This window comes from Prionailurus bengalensis, chromosome C1 (genome assembly GCF_016509475.1).
Source record: "Prionailurus bengalensis isolate Pbe53 chromosome C1, Fcat_Pben_1.1_paternal_pri, whole genome shotgun sequence".
Taxonomy (NCBI): Eukaryota; Metazoa; Chordata; class Mammalia; order Carnivora; family Felidae; genus Prionailurus; species Prionailurus bengalensis.
In genome coordinates, this window is record NC_057345.1 from 179,175,339 (window position 1) to 179,201,364 (window position 26,026).

At 40.4% G+C, this 26,026-nt stretch overlaps 1 protein-coding gene across 7 annotated transcripts in view; it reads left to right on the top strand.

Annotated features, from left to right (window-relative positions):
- Positions 1–19,563, top strand: part of MYO1B (myosin IB) — a 188,859-nt gene extending 169,296 nt beyond the window's left edge. For all 7 annotated transcript variants that reach the window (XM_043577349.1, XM_043577342.1, XM_043577346.1 and 4 more), the window contains 7 exons: positions 1,709–1,783; positions 3,102–3,236; positions 6,305–6,411; positions 9,425–9,557; positions 9,936–10,088; positions 12,348–12,475; positions 18,252–19,563. In XM_043577349.1, the coding sequence (XP_043433284.1) occupies positions 1,709–1,783; positions 3,102–3,236; positions 6,305–6,411; positions 9,425–9,557; positions 9,936–10,088; positions 12,348–12,475; positions 18,252–18,375 (855 nt within the window). In that variant the 3' untranslated portion in view covers positions 18,376–19,563. The remainder of the gene's footprint in view (positions 1–1,708; positions 1,784–3,101; positions 3,237–6,304; positions 6,412–9,424; positions 9,558–9,935; positions 10,089–12,347; positions 12,476–18,251) is intronic.
- Positions 19,564–26,026: the final 6,463 nt, after the last annotated feature.

A 26,026-nucleotide genomic window follows, 5' to 3' on the forward strand; every position in this document is an offset into this window, starting at 1 on the left:
ACTTACAATGACATTCAACTACATATGGTAGGACTTCCAGTATATTTCTATGGATATGTTCACATGAAGCCTTACTCTAACTTCTCTGCTTCCCTATGCTATTAAAATTCCAGGAGCCAATTAAAAGGTACCATTTTTCTTCCCTTTGTCCCTTCTAACTTTATTAGTTTGAGATTTGAATCTAGCAACTCCTTGGCTAAAGGAGAAAGGATAATCAGTACCATAGAATATGAACAAAAGGAGGAACTTCCTGTGTGGTATCTGGGGGAAAATTTTTTTTAAATCTATTTTTGAGAGAGGGAGGGGCAGAGACAGAGGGAGAGAGAGAGAGAGAGACAGAGAAACCAAACAGGCTCCACACTGTCAGCGCAGAGCCTGATAACAGGACTCAAACTCATGAACTGTGAGACCATGACTGAGCCGAAACCAAGAATCGGATGCTTAATTAACGACTGAGCCACCCAGGTGCCCCTGGAAAAAATTTTAAACCGTAATAATCCATAAGCGTAGAGAATGGGTCTGGCACTTACATGTCCCATGGGACCAGGGAGGTCACAAGGATGAGGGAAGAAGCAGATGGAAGGTGGATGAGGAAGGATGGGGCCCTGAGCAGTGTGGAGCATCTTGTCTCATAAAGGCAGCCACAGCTCCTGTGGTCTCGTCTTTGTCATGTGGGAATGGGGCTCACCGTTGCTAGATCTTAGAAAACTTGAAGAGAAACATGTAGCCTGAATTTTCCGTGCGAAGTGCTTCATTTAAAAATAGGCATATAAAACATTTTTCTACAAACTGAATTTGGCTAGCAGGTTGTGAGCTTGGATTTTGAATGTGTGCGGTTAAACCCAGAAAAGTAAAGACAAAAGAAAAAGGCATAGCATGTCTGAATTACTCAAATAGGCTGGTGTTTTGCTAAAATCTAACGTTCTCATTGACAGCTGAGTGGCAATCGGTAGTTTAAGTAGTTTTTAGGTTTTTTTTCTCAGTTTCAAAACTTAACTGTATCATTCATTCATTCATTCGGTAAACACCTCACCTAGTGATTTGATTTGTTGAACACTAGTGTGCAAAGTGCATATGACAGTGTAGCAAGGAAGAAATAGGGAAACTAAAACTGTAACATGTCCTGAGTGTTGTGATAGTGTTAGTAGAAACTCGGACAGGAGTAGAGATGAGAGAAAAATCAATGCAGTTAAATGGGAGATTTCTAATGGGAGACCACAAGCTTCTTTTTAAATTCTTATTTTTAGGCACAATGAGCTCCCAGCGCACGGCACTGAAGTCCTGTCTTCGTATGCAGGGCTTTGGAAGCTGTGCTGGAGTTCGTCCGGCATTTTCTTTTTACCTTTTAAGAACATTTTGCAGTGAAAATTACCTACATAATTTTTTTTCTGATATGTATTTTGATTTGTGATGAGTTTGTAGCCATGCCTGTAGAGTGTTTCTTGTCAAATCTTCAGGCACTTTAAAAACGAATTGGGAGGATTTAAAACATTAGAACATTCTGGTATTACCACTTTGCAGCTCTCGTTTCTTTTTCTCTGATTTAAAATCCACTGTCTCAGTGTGCTTCAATCATTTTACTATATCCAGAAAGTCACTTATAAAATTTGACTTGTTCCACCTTTTTTTTCATTTTTGATAGAAGTGTATCATATGGGCACCTGCCGGCCACACGTTAACCTCTGTGTTCTGCTGCTTCTATTTAAAGGTCCGTCGGGAGTACAGGAAATTCTTCAGAGCCAATGCTGGAAAGAAAATTTATGAATTTACGCTTCAGAGAATTGTAAGTCTATACTTTCTTTGTGGCTAATTAGCATTATAGCACTAACTAGCGAATAGCACCACCTCAATCATAAATGGCTTGTTTGGTAACTATTAAACCCTAGCTGTGACACTGAGACATTGTGACTTTCTATCATTTCCCCTCAAATTCAGGTAGAATTGTGTCAGGTTAGCAGCCCACATATGATCAATGAAATGTTCTTTGACAGAGAGAACGTTCTCTGGGGAAGGGGAACCCAAGAAAGCCTGGTGTGTTGGTTCAGGCTACTATAATGAAAATACCATAGACTGTGTGGCTTAATAAACATTTATTTCTGATAGTCCTGGAGACTGGGCAGCCCAAGATCAGAGTGCCAGCATGGTCTGGTTCTGGTGAGGGCTTTTTCCTAGTTTCCTCACAGGAGAAGAGAAAGAGAAGCAAGCTCTTTCCCCTGTCTTCTTATAAGAGCAGTAATCCTGGGAGCACCACCCCTTGTGACCTTACTCACCTAATTGCCTCCCCAAGGCCCCGTTTCCTAACACTATCCCATTGGGGGTTAGGATTTCAACATAGGAATCTGAGGGGAACACCAAGATCTTGCCCTGCTGAACTGCCACAAGCTGCTGCAGGGCGAGGTTGGTCAACGAGGAGAGCAGGGCTGTGCCACGATTCCGGGATGGATTCTAACATTTCCCTCTGGCTTCCAGAGAAGTATATGTAGTGGTAACGTGCAAACTCTGGAGCCAGCTCACTCTGCCATGTACAGATTTACGGCTTGAGCAAATCACATAACTTCTGTGAGCCTCATCTTGTCGCCTGTAAAATAGAGTGATAATTGAAAGCTCTTAGGGTTCCTGGCTCATATTCAGTACTCTAGAGCAGTGCTGTCTGATAGGACTTTCTGCAGCAGTGAAAATGTTCTAGATCTTTGTGGTACAGTAAAGTCTAGCCACATGTGGCTGTTGAGCACTTGAAATGTAACTAATGTGATTGATGAACTGGATTTTTAACTTTTAATTACTGAAGATTTAAATAGAAATAGTCACAGGTGGCAAGTGGCTGCCTATTAAACAATGCAGCTTTCTAGTGTTAGCTGGTGTAAGTATTAATGTTAATTTTAAAATTAGTATTCTTCTTTTCTCTTAACCATTTAGTGGAGCTTAGATTTTCCCAACCAATACGGAGAGTTAAAAAGAGATTTTCCAGAGGAGTTGCAACATTTTATAAACTAACACTTGCTAAATTCCACCAAGAGGTTTGCTTGATCCTGGTTTATGTAAAACAATGACTTTTCTGGTATATTTTACTTATCTAGCATTTTTTGTCAAACTCAACATAGGTGCAAAAATACTTCTTGGAAATGAAAAATAAGATGCCTTCCTTATCTCCAATAGACAAGAACTGGCCATCAAGACCTTACCTATTTTTGGATTCTACTCACAAAGAACTAAAAAGGATTTTCCACTTGTGGAGGGTAAAAAAATGCCTTGTTAGGTTTTTTTTTTTTTTTCAGAGACTTCTTAACATATATTTTGAGCGTTTGAAAAATGTTATGTAAAAGAAGATTTTTAACCATGCTCTTCCTCTAACCTCAAAGAGACATATCTGAGGACCTTGGTATTTTTGAGCCATGTACCGTACTTGGCTTTGTGTGAGAATTTCTAGAGCAGCCAGGTGTTCCCATGACTGTCACCTGTCATCCTTGTCTGGAAAGGAGAGTGTGCATGGCTCCAGTGTCTTTCCCTTCCAGATTCCAGTTGCTTTAAAGTAGTTCAGGTTTTTGTTTTGATGTGTTTCTGTTATTCATCTTTACCTGAAGGAATACTGCCAGAGATAGAAATAATAAAATTTGAACATCTTCACAGGATATAGTTAAATCTGGAAGATTGTAGGAGTTTACTTTCTAAGATGTATTGAGTACGTCCATAAACGTACGCGAGAACACTACATGTTTTGATGGACTGGGGAAAAAAACGGCTTTAGAGTGCCTCCCAAGACATCAAAGAGATTAAGTTTCCCTCAACCTGAATTAAATGGAAGCTAAAAATCTATTTGACATTGCCTTATATTTTTAGCTTCCTTAATTTTATGAGAGCATAACGTGTTATTTAGGTGTTGCCCAGAAGTACGTGGGTTACTTATATAGATGTTGACTTTATTTTAGTAGTTCAGTTGATATGTGGAATGCTAAATATGTACGAGTGTCAGATACGATATAATCATTAATATGATAATCATATAATCCTACGATATAATCATTGAAAGGCTTACCAAATTTGGTAAGTGAATGACTGATGGATATCACTTCCAGGAAACTCTTTCCTGCTGGGCACTGTAGGCTTGTCCCTTTCCAGAATTACATATGTAGAGTGACATTATCACTGAATAGTGTAATATTGGTGACACAGCATGTGGAACGGGATTCTCCATTCTGTTCCCTAACTTAGTGAGTCAGTTTGGTGAAATTCACCAGTGTCTCAGTGCTCATCTCCCTCTTTGAGTCTGACAGTGAGACTATTTTCAGAAATAACGATGGGGAGCTTCTAATGCCAGGAGTCTGCTCTGCCTCTGCTCTCCCCTGGCCCCTGGCCCTTACCTCCCTTGCATTTGGGGATAGAGAATGAGAGGGATGTGTTTATTCCTGAAAGGGTGGGCAGCAATGCTAACATTCCCTCATACCATTATATCAGTGGGTCTCAACTACATTTCTAACTGAATGTCTTAGAGTTCATCTGAAACACCTGGCCTAGGGGCACCTGGGTGGTCAGTCGGTTGAACGTCCGACTTTGACTCAGGTCATGATCTTGCAGTTTGTGAGTTTGAGCCCGATGTCGGGCTCCGTGCTGACAGCTGAGCCTGGAACCTGCTTTGGATTCTGTGTCTTCCCTTCTCTGCCCCTTCCTTGCTCACGCTCTGTCTCTCTCTCTCAAAAATAAATAACCATAATAAAAAATAAAAATAAAACACCTGTCCCTGCCCCTCCAGCCACCCCGTGTCCCTTCAGTACCATCTCAGAATCCAGCCAAAGGAGAGATTTCTCAGGTCAGATGTCCATACCGTAAAATGGCAATAGGGGGTTCAGAGCAGTATTTTTCAGACCAAGGGTTGTAGCATATTTGTGCGTCGTGAAATCAATTTAATAGATTACTGACCAGCATTTTAAAATGAAGTACAGTAGGATAGAAGACGTCCACATGGCCAACCAACACATGAAAAAATGCTCAGTATCACTCATCATCAGGGAAATACAAATCAAAACCACAATGAGATACCACCTTATGCCTGTCAGAACGGCTAACATTAACAACTCAGGCAACAACAGATATTGGCGAGGATGCAGAGAAAGAGGATCTCTTTTGCATTGTTGGTGGGAATGCAAGCTGGTGCAGCCACTCTGGAAAACAGTATGGAGGTTCCTCAAAAAATTAAAAATAGAACTACCCTACGACCCAGCAATTGCACTACTAGGTATTTATCCAAGGGATATAGGTGTGCTGTTTCTAAGGGATACATGCACCCCCCATGTTTCTAGCAGCACTATCAACAATAGCCAAAGTATAGAAAGAGCCCAAATGTCCATCGATGGATGAATGGATAAAGAAAATGTGGTGTGTGTGTGTATATATCTATCTATCTATACACACACACACACACACACACACACACACACACACACAATGGAGTATTACTCAGCAATCAAAAAGAATGAAATCTTGCCATTTGCGACTACGTGGATGGAACTGGAGGGTGTTATGCTAAGTGAAATTAGTCAGAGAAAGACAAAAATCATATGACTTCACTCATATGAGGACTTTAAGAGACAAAACAGATGAACCTAAGGGAAGGGAAACAAAAATAATATAAATACAGGGAGGGGGACAAAACAGAAGAGACTCATAAATAGGGAGAACAAACTGAGGGTTGCTGGAGGGGTTGTGAGAGGGGGAGGATGGGCTAAATGGGTAAGGGGCACTAAGGAATCTACTCCTGAAATCATTGCTTCACTATAGGCTAACTAATTTGGATGTAAATTTAAAAAAATAAAAACTAAAGTTTAAAAAAAAATAATAGAGTACAGGGCATGTTGAAGGAATTGTTTTGTGAAGCTTTTGTGTCAGTTGTCTATGTGTGTGCATGTAAATCAATGTGTGCAATGAGTTGTGATATACAATGTCATTCTTAGGCTAAGTCTTTGTGAGAAGAGTGTGACAGCCTGAGGCCTAAAGGATGTCGGGGTGGGGGGGGGGGGGCTGATGTCATAGTGGGAGGGTCAGTACTCCCAGTAGGGCCCTTGCTAGCAAGGCCCTCGCGTGTTCTGAAGAAGCATCCCAGGTTCCACAATACAGACTGTAGTTTTTATGGCATTTTCTAAGACCAACCTTTTAAAACCCAAAAAGGAAAAATGCTCTTGGTTTTTTTAAATGGATATTTTGTACACATTTACTCTTACTCTTCATGTTACTAAATTGGCTTAGCATATTTAAGAATGAGTAATGACTTATGTAAGTGATATCTTTTTTTTCTCCTTTTCATTTTTCACAGTGTAAAAAATACAGAGACCAATTCACAGACCAGCAAAAGCTGATTTACGAAGAAAAATTAGAAGCCAGTGAACTCTTCAAAGACAAGAAGGCTTTATACCCATCTAGGTATTATGGCTTTGCTTTACCCATAAAAGTCAGTATTTTAAAAGCTCCTCAAATATATTTGTAGGTCGCTTCTAGTGGAGTTTATGTCAGTGATACATGAGAGATTTTTAATTCTATGAATTATTTTATGATCAGCCTAACTCTTCCAGACAAAAGCAAATGGCATGTATGGGTTTGCTTAGGTCACTAGATTTCCAGTTGACATCAGTTAATCACTCTCAATTCATACTATGATGAAATATTTGTATTTTATTTAAAAAAAAATTTTTTTTCAACGTTTTTTATTTATTTTTGGGACAGAGAGAGACAGACAGAGCATGAACGGGGGAGGGGCAGAGAGAGAGGGAGACACAGAATCGGAAACAGGCTCCAGGCTCTGAGCCATCAGCCCAGAGCCAGACGCGGGGCTCGAACTCACAGACCGCGAGATCGTGACCTGGCTGAAGTCGGACGCTTAACCGACTGCGCCACCCAGGCGCCCCGAAATATTTGTATTTTAAATAGAAGATAGGAGTTCTGTGTTAAGACTATTTGTACTCTGTACTTAAAGTCAAGTGGTTTTAATCCCTTATTTCCTTTCTTAAAATTAATTGTTAGTGAAAAATATTTTATAATGAAATTCATCTTGGAAAACTAGAAAGAGAAAAATGGCAAGGTAATTATTGTTCTGTTTTCCATAATTTAGACTTGAAGACCTAAAATGAGTATTTTGTAGTTTTATATTCCTTTTAACCCATTCAGTGGAGAACATCCAGCTTTTCTCCCAAGTTGTATGCTGATTTTAATATGTATTCGACATCAAGAATAAACATGTAATAAACATGGAAATAAAGCTCAGCTCTGTTGAAAAAAGTACACTTAAACACTTTTGAGCAATGGCTTTCATGGCATACTGTAACGAAATGAGATTACATTTGTTGGTTTTATTTCATTGGCATTAGCCTAAACACTTCACTAAATAATTAGAAGTCATCGTTTAAAATACAAATTGTATAGGCTATTAAGATAAATCTTCATTGTAAATTCTTGTTCGTTTTCCACAGTTTTCAGAGGCCGGCCCAATTTCTGCTGGTAATATACTGTAATCCCCATGCCAGTCTTCTTCCTTGAACCAGCTGGGTCAGGCTCATTTGCATTGTAAAGAAGAGTGAGCTGGTCTGTCACTCTAAGAGTGTTGCGGGAGCACTGCTCTGTGATGGCCTTTGGTCTGCTAACTCCTTGGGCATGACGTTAGTGGCCTGTGCAGTCAGATCGGTCCCTTTATTGTAGGCACCAAGCACTCAATAAAAGAAGCAATATCAGTTGTAAGTTTACCAAGTGAAACCCTTGGTAAAGACCGCTTATCTGAATATTCTTCTGTCTCCCAAGTTCATCATTTCTCTCCAGAATCCCTATCCCTTTCTCATCTGTTTTTAAATAAAAAAGTAAGTTGTACAATTTCAAGCGAAATCTTTAACAACTTTTAACTTCTTCCAAAGGACGGCCCAGAAATAAAAAGTATATCTGCTGAGTATATTCACATGTATTCCATGTGCTGTGCTTGTATTCTCTGTGTCTTTAGGGACACAGCCTCCTGGGTCAGCTGACCTGGTGACTTGAGATGGTACATACTCCCCGTGAGTCCCACGTAGCATCTTCATCCGAAGTTGTCCAAAGTGCCTGCTAAAGAAAGCACTTTCGAACACGAAAATGGTCCCTGTGCTCTCTCCAGCAACTAATTGATTTAACTTTTTCTTTATATCTTTTTCACTTGTAATCATCTTAATTAACATTCCCTGTGGGTGACGCTTCAGAAACTGAAAGGAGAAAAATGCATTATTGAAGAAACAAATTCAGAGACTCTTAGCACTTTTTAATTATTAAAAACACATTTGTTGATTCTTCCTTTAAAAACATTAAATGAATAAAGACGCATTTGACTATGAACAGCAAGAAAAAAATATTAACATCAAGCCAGGTCCTCTTTGGGTAGTGTTCTCTGTGCATGCTCCCCCCGCAGCAGTCAGAGGGGTGGGATAATTTAGCCTCCCACCACTGTGTGAAGCAGCGGCCCTTCTGGGTGCCAGCCTGTTATGTGCTGGGAGCCGTGAAACACTGACCACCTACGTGGATTTTTCTTCCCTATTCCTCCACCCACAACACAAGCATTTAAAGTTGTATTTGCAAATTGCCAGAACTTTACAGCTCAGAGTGAAGCCACAGTTTGTTATTGTTGTTGTTGTTGTTGTTGTTGTTGTTGTGGGGGGTTTTTTTGGTGTCTTTGAAGAAGCTGTCCTGCAGGTGTCACCCCACAAACCTTTAAGGGAAATCGACATCCTAGCGCATGATTGTGCGACTTGTAAGATACAGTTTGTTTGAAAGAAAACTGCTCTGCTTCTGAATGGTGACCTTGGCCCCTTCTGTCCGAGTAGGGGCATATGCTAGGAGGAAAAGCCTGATTCTCCTTTCATACGTTGCCTATTTAGAGCCAGAGTTATATGGTAATATTAAGTGCTCTGTAGCTTTCTTCTAAAGCGGTTGCTCTGGATCTGTTCTTCCCAGGCGGCCTATTGATTTTCTGATTCTCTGCAAGAAAATGAAGTTTTTCTTTGAAGCAGCTGATGGTAATGATCTGTGCTCTTTTTTCCCATTGCCACATGTTGTTTAAAGGCATTAGAAGCCCTTTGTGGGTAGCTGTTAACTTTATATTAACAGATTAGAAGGACTTGCCTTTTCCTTGAGACCATGCACTTGGGCCTTGGCTGTCTTTCTTGTGACAGGTTTCTATCTTGATTGTTCCATGTGATAAGATTTTTATCGAAGTCCTACCTACAAAATGCCATGATGACATAAAAAATGTATTTGAAGTAGGTTTCAGGTTTCATTTCCAACTATTTAGGACATGTGTAAAATGCATAAAATTAACTCTGATGAAGTTATCGCTCTTCAGAATCAGCAAATGTGTTACCTTTCTCCCATAATACTTCCATCTGGAACTGTTTCTAATGTGAGGGGAATTTTTTTTTCCCTCTAGTGTTGGGCAACCATTCCAAGGAGCTTACCTGGAAATCAACAAGAATCCCAAGTATAAGAAACTCAAAGATGCTATTGAAGAAAAGATTATCATTGCTGAAGTGGTGAACAAAATTAACCGTGCCAATGGGAAGGTAAAATGCTATCCCTGAAGACTTGTAAGAAGTGTTTATCAATTGGGACAGTCATCTTTAGTTTTCTGAATATTCAAATTTGCATTTCATTTTCTCAGCAGAATTCTTATAAAGGAAAATGTTTCCCCTTACCTTTAAGCTTAGGTGGAATTTTGCTTGTTCTCTGAAACTTTCATGATTTAAGATATGTTATTTGTATTTTTAGTGTGTTCTCAGTTTACATAGGTATGCATGCTGAAAGATACAGAATAAAATGGGCATTTCTGCAAATAACTAATACTTTAAACTCAAGGACCACTGGGGATGTTTTTCATCATTGGTTTTACATCCTTATTTGTTTTGTTTTGTTTTGTTTTGTTTTGTTTTGTTTTGTTTTAGAGCACATCCCGGATTTTCCTCTTAACAAATAATAATCTCCTTCTTGCCGATCAAAAGTCCGGGCAGATCAAGTCAGAGGTTCCTTTGGTGGATGTGACCAAAGTATCAATGAGCTCACAGAATGATGGCTTCTTTGCCATCCATCTCAAAGAGGTAAAGGTCCAACTATTGATTTGTTTGAAAGATTTCTGCATTTGTCCAATCTCCGAGGCACTGATTTAAAATTTTCTACATCTGGGGCGCCTGGGTGGCTCAGTCGGTTAGGCATCCAACTTCGGCTAAGGTCATGATCTCATAGCTTGTGAGTTCGAGCTCCACGTCAGGCTCTGTGCTGACAACTCAGAGCCTGGAGCCTGCTTCAGATACTGTGTCTCCTTCTCTCTGCCCCTCCCGCCGCTCGCACTCTGTCTCTGTCTCTCTCTCAAAAATAAAAAAAAATAAAAAGCAAAAACATTAAAATTTTCTACATGTTATTGATTTGCAGATTTGGGCTATATTCACTCCTATGTAAAATCTCAGGCTTGGCTTTTTAGTGATTGAAATTGACTAGTTGAAATTGAACTGATTAATCACATTTATTGTTCATTGAATTCTGATTTCCCTGAGCAGCTTTTGTTTGCACTCACAGTGATGTGCTTTATTTTGAGAATAATACATGGAAATACCAGGATTTCATTGCTTCCTCCTGTGGTTTTTTTCTGTATACCGCTTGATAAATGTCCGTCCCCTTATTCATCTTTAATTTGTGGTTTTTTAATTAAAGAAGGCAACCGCAATGAAACAACTGCCTCATAACTTTGACCTAAAGACTTTTTAACATTCAGTGCTTTTTTAGCTTAACTAGGACTTCCTGATTTATTTTATTTTATTTTATTTATTTTTGAGAGAGAGAGAGCACAAGTGGGGGAGAGGGAGAGAAAATCCCAAGCAGGCTTCATGCTTAGCGTGAGCCCAGTGTGGGGCTTGATCTCACAACTGTGAGATCAGGACCTGAGCTGAAATGAAGAGTCAGACACTTAACTGACTGAGCCACCTAGGTGCCTTGAGGACTTCCTGATTTGAACGAAGTAGTTAAGAATGTAGCCTCTGGAGTTGGTCTCACCAATTTTACAGTGACCTTGGCTGAGTCATTTAACTTCTGTGTGCCTACCTAATTTTTCTCCTCTTTATGTTTTATTGTATTTATTTTTTTAATGTTTATTTTGAGAGAGAGTACATGTGCACACACGTGTGTGCACATGCGTGAGTGGGGAAGGGACAGAGAGAGAGGGAGAGAGAGAATTCCAAGCAGGCTCCTCTCTGTCAGCGCAAAGCCAAATGCAGGGCTCGATCTCACAAGTCGTGAGATCATGACCTGAGTCGAAATCAAGAGTCCAACTGGGGCACCTGGGTGGCTCAGAGCCCAGAGCCTGCTTCGGATTCTGTGTCTCCTTCTCTCTCTGCCCCTCCCCGGCTCGTGCTGTCTCTCTCTCAAAAATAAACATTAAAAAGACTTTTTTTAGAGAGTCGGACACTTAACCAACAGAGCCACCCAGGCACCCTTTTCTCTTCTTTAAAATGGAGAAAATAATGGCACTAGTTCATAACGTTGTTATAAGGATTCAGTGAGACACTGTGTAAAGTGCTCAGCATAGTGCCTTTCATATAACAAATAGTCACTGAATAAGCAGATGTCGGCGAATATTAATCATATTTAGGGACCTGCATCTAGCTGGTAGTGCACGTAGCTTGCTGTTTCTACACTTAGGAAAGTCCCGTATGCTTCATTCTGCCTCTTTTCCCCACCGTGGATCCTAACTTAAAGGGAGCATATCCAGTCCTAACACAGTGATTCTGAACCTTGATTACACATAATAATGCTGGTGCCCAGGCCATGCCCCCAGTCCCCTCAAACCAGAGTTTCTTGGAATGGGGCACAACCATCCTATTTTGTGTAGCTTAGCTGGAGAGCCACTGCCTTAGGATATTTGTTGGGAGTGTTGTTGTTCTGCTTATGTTTTTAACCAAACCACTGAAGAATTTTTTAAACAGCCCTTTCAGATTGAGTTCTAGGTTAGGTCAGTGCTTCTCAAGCCTGAATGTGCAAACAGATCACTCAGGGATCCTGGTCAGTGGGCCTGTGCTAGGGCCCCAGGTTCTCCTCGTCTAACAAGCTCCCAGGTGTTGTGGAAGGTGCCTGTGGTCTACCTACCAACTTTGGGTAGCGTCAGGTTAGGTAACCTTACTAAAAGTGCCCCGAGCAAGTTTGGAAGAAATACAGCTTTCATCGTTATTGTTTATTTGGAAGAATGGACTCCAGTAACTAATGTTTTTTTAAAGAGCCAGTAAATACGTTTTCAGCCAAGCCTGTAAACATTTACCTCCTAAGCTGCCTTTAATTATGATGGTCTGACTCTTGCTTTGTCCTTTTAGGGCTCTGAAGCAGCTAGTAAAGGAGACTTTCTCTTCAGCAGCGATCACCTTATTGAAATGGCCACAAAGCTGTATCGGACGACTCTCAGCCAAACCAAACAGAAGCTCAGCATCGAAATTTCTGATGAGTATGTTCATAACTGTTTGAATGTGGTGTTTCACTTTCTGCTTTCTTGCTTTAGCCGAGCACTCTAGTCTTACTCATTAATGCAACCACTACCTTTAAGTAGCAAGCGTGCGTCTGGTATTTATTCTAGATGGTGGACGGGCAGTGAATGGTACTGATCAAGTCCTTGCCTTCATGTCCCTGACATCCCGGCGGAAGACACAAATATGCATACATAATAAATAAGTGATATGACTTTGGTTAATGACAAATGCTTGTGGAGAGGGAAAAAAGGCAGGATAAGGCCCAGAGTGTGCTATTTTTGATAGGGAGGTCAGGGAGGCTTGTTTGATACAGTGACATTTGAGTCGAGGCTGAAATCAGTGGAGCAAGCCAGGCAACCATCTTGGGAGGTGCCTTCTAGGGCAGGGAGGCAGCAGGTGCAAAGGCCCTGAGATGGGAATGAACTTAATGGCAGAGTGAAGTGGTAGGACAAGACCCTGAAGAGATAGACTGAGACCCGGCCATGTGCAGCTTGGTAGCTAAGGTAAGAAGTTGAGATTTTACTGAGGTCGATGGAATGCTATTACAAGTTTCAAGCAAGGATGTGGCATGATCTGATTTGTGATTTTCAAAGATTCCTCTGGCTGCAGTGTGGAAAATAGCTCTAGGGAGGCAAAAATGGAAGTGGAGAAAAATTGGGAGCTTCTCTGAGCTGTCTAGGATGATGTGGCTTAGGCTAGGGTGGGAGTGGGAGGTAGTGAGAAGTAGATTCCAAATGTAATTTGAGGGAAAACAAGAGGACTTATTAACAGATTGGACGGTAGGTCTGGGGCCTGAGCCCAAATGGTGGTACCATTTACTGCCACAGATGACGCTTAAGAAAGAAGGGTTTGGGGGTGGCTGGGTGGCTGGGCTGCAATCAAGAGTGCTGTTTTGGATGTATTATATTTGCTATGCCTTTTTCTGACATAGATAGATAGAGAATAAGCATTCCATGTTGACAAGGTTGACTGGTGTGCTAAGACTGCTATATATAAATTCGAAATTTTGCTCTTTTTACTTCACAGTAGGGCTCTAAGGATAGAGACTGATTATTTATATGCAGGTTGGAGCATTCCCCCCACTTATGAAATCTATCGATATGAGCTCATTTGAATGAATTTGAGTTACTGTGCTGATTGATACCTGATTGGTTACTTTACTTTTCAATAGAGTGTTTACTACCTGTTTATATACTTCTTTGCATGTACAGTAAGAAGTCACGGAACCAGATTGCTCAAGAAGTGATTTTATTTTCTAATTAAGATTTTTGCCAGCCTATTCTATTTCAACTCTTTCTAAAAGTCTTTCTAAAATAAACTCATACCTATTCTTGGGGTGCCTGGGTGGCTCAGTCGGTTAAGTGTCGACTTTTGATTTCAGCTCAGGACATGATCTCACGGTTCGTGAGTTTGAGCCCCGTGTTGGGGCAGAGCCCCGATAGTACAGAGCTTGCTTGGGATTCTCTCTCTCTCTGCCCTTCCCCCACTCCTGTTCTCTCTCTCTCTCTCTCTCTCTCTCTCTCTCTCTCTCTCTTTCTCTCTCTCTCTCAATATAAATAAACTTAAAAAAATAAAATAAAATAAAAAGCAAAATAAATTCATACCCATTCTTATCCCTCTGTAGGCCAAGCTAACTCTCCTTGATGTACAGAACCTTGGGTTCATCATCTGTCCTCATTGTACCCCAACAGTGGTATTTAGATCTGGTGGGAGATTGACCTTTATGTATACTCTACATAGGAACTTGCAGTTTGGACTGAATAGCTTTTCTTGTCATTGGGTCCTTTCTCATTAAACAAAGAATACGTATTAGGAAAAAATATAATGGCTACTTGGGTTCTAGTCAATTAAGATTTTAACCTGTTAGGGCCTATTATAACTTTAAACTCCCTTTAGTTGAAATGTGTTATAACTTGGGATGCAGGGCTTCTGTTTCGGTGGAACTGGTAATCCCCACTCATCCCGGGAAGATTCTGTGGATTCCAGATGCAGGAGCTCCTTGGAATACGGATGAAGCAGCCTTACGGTTGACTCGCTACATTAATGAGGTTGTCTTTACAGAGAAAGTCACATCAGCACCCAGGCCACAAAGGATCGCTACTCTTAAGCATTTCCCAAGCTGGTATTGTAGGAACACAGCCTCTGCTGTGAAGAAAGTAGTGGCTCGTGGAAATGTACAATCTGTCTTTACTACAGGTCTCCCAGATGTGCTGTGTTGTCACACATCATGACTCTCCAGAGGGGCTGGGCAGGATAGCGTGTGCTGTTTCTCATACGTCATCCACCACAGAACCCTCCCGCGGTTCTCACATTGTGTGTGAGGCACACAGTTGTGCAACACTGATGGGGATGGTTTGCTTGTGGGTGGCAGGGACCCTGCCTTGTCACAGAGAGGGGTATGATGTTCTGGATGCGTAAGCTTTCAGTAAACATGCTTGTGGGAGTGAAGGTTTACAGGGTGGCCATGTGAAGAAAACAAAACATTTAGTTGCATCGTAAACCAGTCCAAAACACCTTTCCTTTTCCAATTCCTAATCGTTGTTTGGTTTCATAAAAACAAACAGCTGATGGCATCCTGCAGAGCACCCGTGGTCCCCTGCCCAGGCTTCAGGGAGCCACATGGCAGAGCAACGGTCAATGTAGCCTGTTTCATAACCTCTAGAGCTCTTAAGCAAGGATCATACACCTCCTTGGAGCACATTTTAAATTTTAAAAAAATTTTACAAAGTCATGGGCAGGGGTGCCCATGATGTATTTTTTTTGCAGCCCTAAGTGGCTTTAATCCATTTCACTGCCAGCTCTGCAGATTAGTAATTTTTTTTTTAAGTTTATTTATTTTGAGAGAGAGAGAAAGCACACACACAAGTGCAGGAGAGGGAGAGAGAGAGAGAGAAAGAGAGAGAGAGAGTCCCAAACAGGCTCTGCACCATCATTACAGAGCCTGATGCGGGGCTTGAACTCATGAACCGTGAAATCATGACCTGAGCCGAAATCAAGAGTTGGACGCTCAACCGACTGAGCCACCCAGGCGCCCCTTGGCAGATTAGTATTATATCCAGTGTGCAGTTCAATGACCGAAACCTTCCTCAGTGTGTCCTTTTCAGAAGCAGAAGTAATATTTTAATACACCCAGTCTCCTTAGGCATTATGGATAAACTGGCTGTCAGTTTACAAGAGGAGAGTCAGAGTCCTATTTACTCCTTAGAGCAGTTTTAACCTGCTTTGTAATTCCCAGTTCTTATTCCCAAACGGTTCAGTCCATAAATAGATTGCATTTTAAGGACCTTAAATAAAATGTGTAATATTTTTAAACAGTTTCTAAAAACGAAGTCCTAAAGGTATTGAAAAAACCAAAGTGAATTTGTTCTATTAAACATTTTAAATATGTGTGTGTATGTACATGGGTACACACACATAATATACAAACGTGTAAATCATTCAACATATGCAGTTGTTTGTCTGAATATTTTAAATCAGAACAAATCATCTAAATTCTTTTTGCTGTGACGTTCGAACTGGTATTGATGCTGTGAAAGAATGCATTCAACATTATTGTTTGCTGGAGGGTGATTCTCTGATTACCATGCCCTCACTGTGGGCCATGCTCCAGTTTTCTCTTTTATGAAGTGGAGAGGAATAATATTACTTGCCTATGGGGCACCTGGGTGGCTCAGTCGGTTAAGCGTCTGACTTCAGCTCAAGTCATGATCTCACAGTTCATGAGTTCGAGCCCCGCGTCGGGCTCTGTGCTGACAGAGCCTGCTTCAGACTCTGTGTCTCCCTCTTTCTCTGCCCCTCCCCCAGTCGTGCGTGTCTATCTCTCTCAAAAGTAAATAAGCATTAAAAAAAATTAATAATATTACTTGCCTCATAGGATTATTTTAAAGTTGAGTTAATATATGTAACTTACTAAGAAAAGTATGGTGCATGATGAACATTCAATAAATCTTGCAATCATGCATTGTGAACATGAAGACAGCCAATGCTAAAGTTATTGGGGAAGAGAACTCCCTATACTTTCATTACACTATAAGTGGTCTTTGAAAATTAAAATGTCAAAATATTTGATTTTTTAAATGTGTGTATTGGCATTAAATTCGAAAGGTGCTTTCTTTCTTTGAGGCACATAGATACAAGTATATATGCTGGAGAGATGCGATTTTGGAGCCATAATTCTTTTTGTCAGTACTTTCAAGGTAAAAAGAAATAGACCATTCCAAAGCAGGGAAGTACTATCCTGTTAAAACAATTGATAAATCAGGAGCGTATGTGTCACATTTCACTCCTGTAGACAATGTTTGCAAAACACGGACGGGTTCTGTAGACCTTGACGCTGAGACTAATGTGCATGGAACAGAGCTGTTTTGATGTTTGCCGTTGTCGTGGATCCAGTGAGCATGTGATCTGTCACACGGTTGTTAGAGTGACTCAGCTATATGCCAGCAACTCAGAAAACTGTTCCCTGAGAAACCTATTGCAAATATGGCAACGTTGTACTGACTCTTACGCTGGAGTGACGAGCACTGGCTTTGAGATGGGAAAGCCCGGGTTCTGGTCCAGTCATGCCGCTCTCCTTCCTCCACAGGGATGCCATCCTTGAGGGCAGGGACCTCATTTTGTATGGCCAGGTGTCCCTTGCAGCCCTGAGTCCAGCAGGAATGCAGTACGTTTGTGGTAGGAAGGTGTGACGAATCATCCTGGGGACGAGCACTTGACCCCTAACAGTCTATGAAAGGACAGATTGGAACTAGAATACGGTTTCACATGTTGTACCACATGTACTACTACTGTAGGATAAGAAGTGGCTTTGGGTATGCACTGACAGAGTGTGTAAGTGTTTTGATTATATGTATATGCTATATATGTATATAGTGTATATGTAGTTTGTATTAGTAATATATAGTGTATATATATATATACTATATATATACTATTATATACATACTATATATACTCTACTATATGTAGTATATTATATATATATTTTAATGGACATTAAAAATATAGAGGGAATATCAAACTTGCAATTTTATTATTGTTCCATAGGTCACAGCTATTTTGAAATCTACTTACTTAGGGTTAGAAACAACTGTTAGCATAGTGTGTGGATATGACAAAAATTGTTGAGGAAATAATGTCAGTAACCATTGTTTGGAAATCATAGTCTGGAGTGTCTCTAGACCTCTTTAATGATATTTTTTCATTTAATTTTCTCAATCTGTTGGTAATTCAATAGGAACCTCCCCCACCCCCTGCCAGTTTATGGTCTTACTATGCAAAAATGGAGAAAAATGGGAAAAGAGCAGGTTGGTCTTCATTTGAAACATGGAAATAATTCTTCTTAGCCCTTCTTACCTTACCGGAGTGTGATGAGTTAATGAACTTCATTTTCCTTAGGGGCTAAGTGATGGCTGTTGCAAGTGCTGATGGAAAGAGGCAATACTTGTCAAGGTCAATATCCATTAGGAAACAAAAGCTAGTTGGGGGCACCTGCGTGGCTCAGCCGGTTAAGCATCTGACTTGATTTTGGCTCAGGTCATGAGCTCAAGGTTCGTGGGATCGAGCCCCACATCAAACTCTGCGCTGACAGCTTGTATTCTGTCTCTGCCCCTCCCTACCCCTCTCTTTCTCTCTTTCAAAATACATAAATAAACTTAAAAAAAAAAAAAAGAAACAAACAAAAGCTAGTGTTAGTGTCATCGTCAGCTGTTGTGTGTATACTTTTCTTTAACCTGCCCTATTCTTTTCTTCCAGGTTCCTGGTTCAGTTCAGACAGGATAAAGTATGTGTGAAGTTTATTCAGGGCAACCAGAAAAATGGGAGCGTCCCAACGTGCAAACGAAAAAACAACCGTCTCCTTGAAGTTGCTGTTCCTTAACTGGCTCCTCCTCTCTGCTTTCACGGACTCGTTTCCCTGTAATAGTGCAATTTTGTTTTGTTTCGTTTCGTTTTGTTTGGGGTTCATTGTATGTTTGGGAATTGCCAAAGGCTAATACTGTTAAGAGTCCCTTGGCAAAATAAAAATATTCGACTAATCAATTTTTAGTATGGGAATAGTTTTAACCCTTAAAATACACAGCGTGTCCTGGCCTGTAACATGTCACACGTGTTTTCTGTTTAGTCATTGTGTTAGATCTGTGTACCTTAAATCAGCATATTACTCATGAATCAGTAATTACGTATAGGAAATGGTCCCAGAAGATAGTGCATTCATTCATCAGATATTTATTGCGTGCCTGCTCTTTGCAAGGCACTGTGCTGGATGCAATGAAAACTTATTGGGAACCCTTTTTTGTTTTTCAGGCCATGGCAGGCTGGCTGCTTTGTGCTAACTTTACTAGGGCTGAGAGAGGTTGAGATGTTGAAACCAAAACAGTAACTGTTGCTGACGAACAGCATTGTTCTGAATCCTGTAGTGTGATCTTTAACAAATATACTACCAGAAGGGCTGGTCCTAGAAAGTAGAAATATATGACTGGGTAAAAAAATGCCTCTCCACGTAGTTTCTATTTGAAAAGAGAAAAACTGACATTTGAACAGGACTTTTAACGTGTTCGGATCTTGTCATTGCTTTTAACACTAAACAACAGAGTCATTCTTATTTCAGAAAAAGTGCAGAAGCAGTCCAAATAAGTCTACAAATAAGATTGTATTTTCCTGTTTCTGGTAAGCAGCATCTATGATCCTATATAGGCTCATATTTGCAGAGTGTTTTCACCCAAGTTCGAGGAAATCCTTTAAACAGATTATACAGTAAAGAGCTGAAAAGCCTTTCAGATAGTGGCAAGCATTCTGTACAACGTGCAATAAACATCCAAGATCTTTTTTGCAAGTTTTATTTATAATATACATTTTGTATGCGAGGTGATTGGTACAGGGTGCATATTTTAGTCAAGGGTCAAAATTGTGTTAATTTGCAGGACTTTTTTTTTTTTTTTCAAATTTACAATAAGGATTCATTTTGGAAACTACATTTTAAACTTTGGAATCAAATTGTTTCTTATTTGGGAGGATAATGTATATACATTGGTATGTTAAATAATAAAACTGTTCTAATTTGGTGCCATTTCCTGAATCACAACTGTATTTTTGTATCTCGGGCTCTTTTTTCATGTTGTATGTCAATGTAATATCACATAGAAAGGCTTTACAATTCAAACAGTGTATGTTTTCTGTGTAATTGAATTTCACTTAGCCTTTTATAAACCAGAAACATTCATTGAAAGTATTTGGGTGGGGGAGGACTTTCTTTTTAATTTTTGTACTTAAAATGATTGCTCCCATAAAGAAATTCTCAGAAGCCTTTATGTTTATTGGTGCAGGTAGAGGATATCATTATTTTCTCTTAGTCTTCTCCAGCATGTGCCTAAAAGTGGTAGATTCTGAAATAGTTCCTGAAATAAGTGAGTAGAAATTTGGAACTAGAGGGGTGCTTGGGTGGCTCAGTTGGTTAGGCGTCCGACTTCAGCTCAAGTCATGATCTTTCAGTTCATGGGTTCAAGCCCCGCGTCAGGCTCTGTGCTGACAGCTCAGAGCCTGGAGCCTGCTTCAGATTCTGTGTCTTCCTCCCTCTCTGTCCCTCCCCAACTTGGGCTCTGTCTCTGTCTCTCTCAAAAATAAATAAACATTTAAAAAAAATTTTTTTAAATAAAAAAAACTGGAACTAGAGAGGGTTTTTTAAAAAATGTTTAGGGGCGCCTGGATGGCTCAGTCGGTTAAGCGTCCGACTTCACCCGGGTCACGATCTCACAGTCCGTGAGTTCGAGCCCCGCATCAGGCTCTGGGCTGATGGCTCAGAGCCTGGAGCCTGCTTCCGATTCTGTGTCTCCCTCTTTCCCTGCCCTTCCCCCGTTCATGCTCTGTCTCTCTCTGTCTCAAAAATAAATAAACGTTAAAAAAAATAATTTAAAAAAAATTTTTTTAAATGTTTAAAAAATATGTAATACATTCATACTGTTCAACATACAAATAAATGTAAGCAGATATACAATGCAAATTCTCCATCCTGTCACTCAGCCATGTGCTCAGTTACCATCCCCCCCCCCCAAGTTAACCATTGTTTTTACTTGCTTTTGCCCAGCTTTATGCATATGCTTCCAAAACAAAATAAAAATACAGATTTTTACCTCTTGCTTTAGTAGACAAAAGCTAATATGCTAGATAGACTTTGTTCTTTACTCTGCCTTTTTTGCTCAGTATTCTTTTTTACTGTGGTACCATTTTCCATTGTATGGATGCATTTCTCCAGTCCCCTGCAGATCACTGTTGGGTTGTTTTCCTGAATGGAAATATAAGTCTGGGATGGAGAGGGTGAATATTCCATGGGTCTTACTTGTTAACTTTTCCCAAATAACTTATCTGCAGATTGTTCATTATGAAGATTAGCAATAATAGCAGTTAGCAATAATATATTTTCCAAAGTTCATTTCCAAAAGAGAAGCCATTTGATCTCAAACTTTGTTGTAGATGTTCTGCAAGGATTTAAAAATATCTCTACAAGGTAGTTTTAAATGAGAGTGTTTTTGCATACACATCCATCAGTTCTAGTCTTGTCATCGCAGTAATAAGTTTTGGTCATGAAATTCATTCTAGGTGGGTTGTGACTTGACTTGGAGAAGTTTTTCTGAACTTTAGCAAGAAAGCCTCCTGATGTACCAGGGTGAACTACACATCCTTGGAGTTTCCTAAACTAAGCTCGCCAGCTGGGGAGAGCATCCTTGAAAGGTACAAATTGGAAGCAAGAGTTCTTAATGTTTTCAGTGTATGTAGTGGTGCCTCTTTTTTTTTTTTTTTCCATAGGGAGCAAGTGCTAGTGATTATTTCCATAGGGAGATAATTGCTGAGAGCAATTATTTAGAGCTTTTCAGCTCAGCAATAGAGTCTTAAACCCTGGTTTTCAAACGTGAGGTTAGAGTTGGGTCAAAATCACGAGGAAAGCTTGTTTTTAAAACACAACCAAAACAACCATGCAGATTCCTGGGCCATACCCCTTCCCAACTGAATTGGGAATCTCCAGAACAGAGTTTGAAAATAGGCACTTAAAATCTCCAGGCGATTAAGCACATTCAAGTTTGAGAACCACCAAGAAAAATCCTCGAGTTTCTCTGTAGCCGCCCAGCCATCTGTCTTAACAAGTCCTCCGGGAGGTGGTTCCGACATGTGCCCACGTGTATCAGAACTGGCCTAGAGCCTCTCTGTAGCTGCGAGCTGCATTGTTTGCCACACCTGCCGGTGCCTCCCACCCACCCCCAGTGCCTGACTAGATGTTACTGATAAACTGTGGCATTGTTCTGTTATAATGGGTGAGCAACCAATATTTCTTTATCTTTGAATTTCTGTCGCTGTCCTGCAATGGCGGATTAAAGTATTACGGGCACTCCGGATTTCCTCAGTGCCCTGGCCTGGCCACACAGCCCTAACTTGTTTCCAGCCACCACTTACTTGCCCAGCCCCTGGAGTGACTTGTAGGTCTAGACTAAAAGAGGTGCTTGCAAAAGGTAACCAGGTAGTGAGCACCAAAAATCAGACCATGGCAGTTGCCGAGTATTCTTGACCTTGACTTCCACGTGCCACGGGGCAAGAAAGGAACATAGGTAGGAAAGTCACTCTCTAACCGATCGGTTACAGTTTTGTATTTCCCACTCTTGGAATAATAAGTTGGACCCAGCACTCAGACCTAAAGCCTTCAGCTCAAGTTTGAATAGCTTTTCTCCTACCCCAGGGGTTCCGAGGTGTGTCTGTGATCCTAAGGCACCATGGTCGCGAGTTCTGAGAATCATAGGTGCCCCCTCAGGTTTGAGGCTTTGGCAGAAATCTAAGAGGATAAATGGTTTTATTATGCCATTTCAATTAGTATGCAGAGTGAGAACTCTCAAATTCACGTAATTAAGTATAATTACGGTAATTAGGATATGGTTCAAAATTCTTAGTCTAATAGACAACCGCGTCTTTTTTGTGTGCTATTTTTCATGTAATAAGTGAGGTGTTTAGGTTCTAACGTATTCAGATAACGAGCACCCTTTCAAATGGTGTATGTTGCTGGAGAAGGATTTTGAAAACTCCTAATGTGTTTATTAAGTCTTATACAAGCCTTTGTTTTTAAGCTGGGCGTTCTCTGCTAACGACCGACCGCAGCATTCAAATTCACTCAGTTAGGTGCAGGGGACAAAAAGGAAGAGAAGGAAGGACAGTAGTTTTGCACTTCTTTTCCTCCTGGTGGGAAAACACAGCTGTAAGTTTTCATTGTCCATTTGAAGATTTAATGTTGAGGACTTAAGGTTTCATCACTGGAGGGGCTCTTTCTTGGCATCTCCTTGTAAGGAACACTCCATTCCATGCCCTTCACTCTCAGCTTCTGGTCAGCTAACCCTCAGGAAGCCACGGCTTGGACGAGCTGGCACTTGCTTTCTGCTCTTTCCGGCTTCTATTCCAATAGGCACTCAGTAGAAAATTAATTGTTTTTGAGTTGGTTTCCTGCAAATCTTGGAATTGTTTGCCTCATTCTCTTTGGTTTGAAGATCATTTTCAAAATCTGGAGTTCATCACAGCACAGCGTAAACCACAGCCTCTTTCTCGTTAGCTTTTTTTGCCGCCATGGTGGCCAGATCTCCTCTGCTCCGTTCCGTAAAATTCAACAAAAATCTGACTTTGTAACCAAGGAAAATAGTGTCGGCTTCTCAGCATTTAAGGAGGAAACTGGGAACAGGATTTAATTCTGTATTCACCCAATGGCCTGGCGATACTGAGAAAGAAACAGATCAGCCAGCCACCTTATTTCACGTACCTAAAAACATTTTTGCGGGTCTAGTTTTGATATCTAATGGATATACTATATGCATTAATTTTAGATGGATAACAATGATTTGATATATGTGTATATTGTGAAATGATTACTACAATATTCCGTGAACGTCTGTCCCCTCATGTAGTTATTTTTTTCTTTTTCTGGTGATGAGAACTTTTAAGGTTATTCTCTTTATTTTTTTTTAATTTTGTTAATGTTTTTATTTATTTTTGAAACAGAGAGAGAGCATGAGCAGGGGAGGGGCAGAGAGAGAGGGAGACACAGAATCTGAAACAGGCTCCAGGCTCTGAGCAGTCAGCACAGAGCCCGATGCGGGGCTCAAACTCACAAACCGTGAGATCATGACCTGAGCCGAAGTCGGACGCTTAACCGACTGAGCCACCCAGGCGCCCCAAGGTTATTCTCTTTAGATTATTTCACTTAGTTTATACTCCCTCCAACATTCCTTTTCTCATTTCCCCTTTCCTTTCATCTCTTCTCTCACTAATGAGTGGATCTGGCATGTTCTCTACAAATACGTATATATACATTTAATGACCTACACATCAGAAACGTTCACATACCAGAAAAACTGAACACATCCATGTAGTAGCACCCAAAACAAGAAGCCCCTTTGTCCGCCCTAGTCACAGTCCCCCACAGAAGTAACTTTCTCTTGTATTCTAATATCATATATTAGTTTTGCCCTTTTTGTTTGTTTGGTTTGGGTTTGGTGTTTTGTTTTTTTTTTTTCTCCATATAGATGGAATCCTACAGTACATACTCTTCCTTCTGACCTCTTTCATTCAGTATTATAACTGGAATTCATTCACATTGTTGCTTGTAGCTAAAATTTGCTTGGCCTGTGTAATACCTCAGTGTGGGTAGGCTGCAATTTGTAATCGATCTTACTGTGGATGGGCATTTGGCTATGACGGGTAGTGTCCCTGCAGACGTTCTTGTACACATCTTGGCGAGTATCCGCCCTCCTGTCTGCGGGGTGGATACCTAGGAATAGAGCTGTGGGGTCACGGGGTAAGCTTCCGTTCACCTTGAGTAGATTGCATCAAACTGACTTTCAAAGGAACTGTAGCAGTTAACGCTCCCACCAGCAGTGAGGGAACAGGGGGGCGTGCATTTTCTCTATATCCTTGCCCCACCTAATGTCGTCAGTCTTCTTAATTTTGGTCCCGCTGGTGGATCTTAACTTTAATTCACATTTTCCTGACGACTCATGAACTCAAATACCTTTTCAATATAGGCAGTTTGCACGCCATCTTTTGTGAAGTACCTATTCAAGTAGTTTGCCTTTTTTTTTTCCTGTTGGGCTTGTCTTTTCGATTTGTAGCTATATTTTGGATAGGAGACCTCAGGTGTGGGGGTGGCAGGCATCTTTCACAGTCTGTGGTTACCTTTTTACTCTCCTACTAGTATCTTTGGATGAACAGACATTGCATTTTAGTGAAGGCTGGTTTACCAGTTCTTTCCTTTAGGGTCCATACTTTTTCCCGTTGAAGAGATATTTGTTTGCTCAAGGTTATGAGGATACTTGTGGTTTCTTTCAGAAGCTTTATTGTTCTGCCTTTCACATTTAGCTCTTTAGTCTACTGGAATTGATTTTTTTTTTTTTATGATGTAAAGTAGGGAGTGAGGATTCGTTTTTTTTCCCCCACATGGATAGCTTTAAAAAGACTGCACTGTTTCTAGATTCTCTCTTCCGTTAAATTGATTATCTGTCTCTGTGTTAATCCCAAACCGTGTCAATCATTACAGCTTTGGAACAAGTTGGCATGGTCATTTGGAAGCAAAATTCATAACTCGGAGGTCCTACACTCTTGTGAAAGCAGGGAGTAAAGCATTACAATTAATAAATACACATTCATGTATTTGGAGTAATGATCGTTCGTCAGAGTCCTGGAAATGTGAACATAAAATCAGCCCTTTAGCCACAGGGATTTGGGCATGGGAGTCCCTTAATGGGATCATATGACGAGAATATTAAGTGTTTCCTTGAAGTCGGTTAATGTCTAATTTTACATGATATTTTGGTTTTCCATTGACGTAGCAGTTTCTATCCATATTACTAATTATCCCCATTTTAAGTTTTCCCTAAAATCTTCATAAAATTACTATCTTATATAAATGAACGTATTTCTTTTTGTTTTCAGGTAAAATTGTCTTTTCCTCAAATGTGCTTCCTTTGGTGGTGAGAGAACTCCGATGGTTTTTCTAATTCTTTAACTATCTTTTACAACTATTTTTACAGTCTTTACAATGGATTATCTCGTGCAGTGATGACAGTTTATAGATGAAGCCGGATGGAACTAGAAGTCCCCTAGGACCCTCAAACTTTTATTTTTAATTTAAAAAATGTTTCTAAATAATTTCCTAGCAATCACCTAAGCTCTTCTCTCGTGTGCTGTTTGGAGCTAAATTCAGAATGGCCTTTTCTAAAATGATTGCTACAAATTCAGTTTCCTGAAGTGAACGTTCTAATTGACAGAGAAGAACACCACTGAAAAGGCATGTAGTAGCATTTTTTTTTCAGTAGCATTTAAGGCACATGCATCTTCTTAAAAAAATATATATTTATTTACTTATCTATTTAGGAGCATGCATGCATGTAAGTTGGCGAGGGGCATAGAGCCAGGGAGAGAGGGAATCCCAAGAAGGCTCCACACTGTCAGCGCTGAGCTCGATGCAGGGCTCGAACCCACAAACAGTTTGATCGTGACCTGAGCCGAAA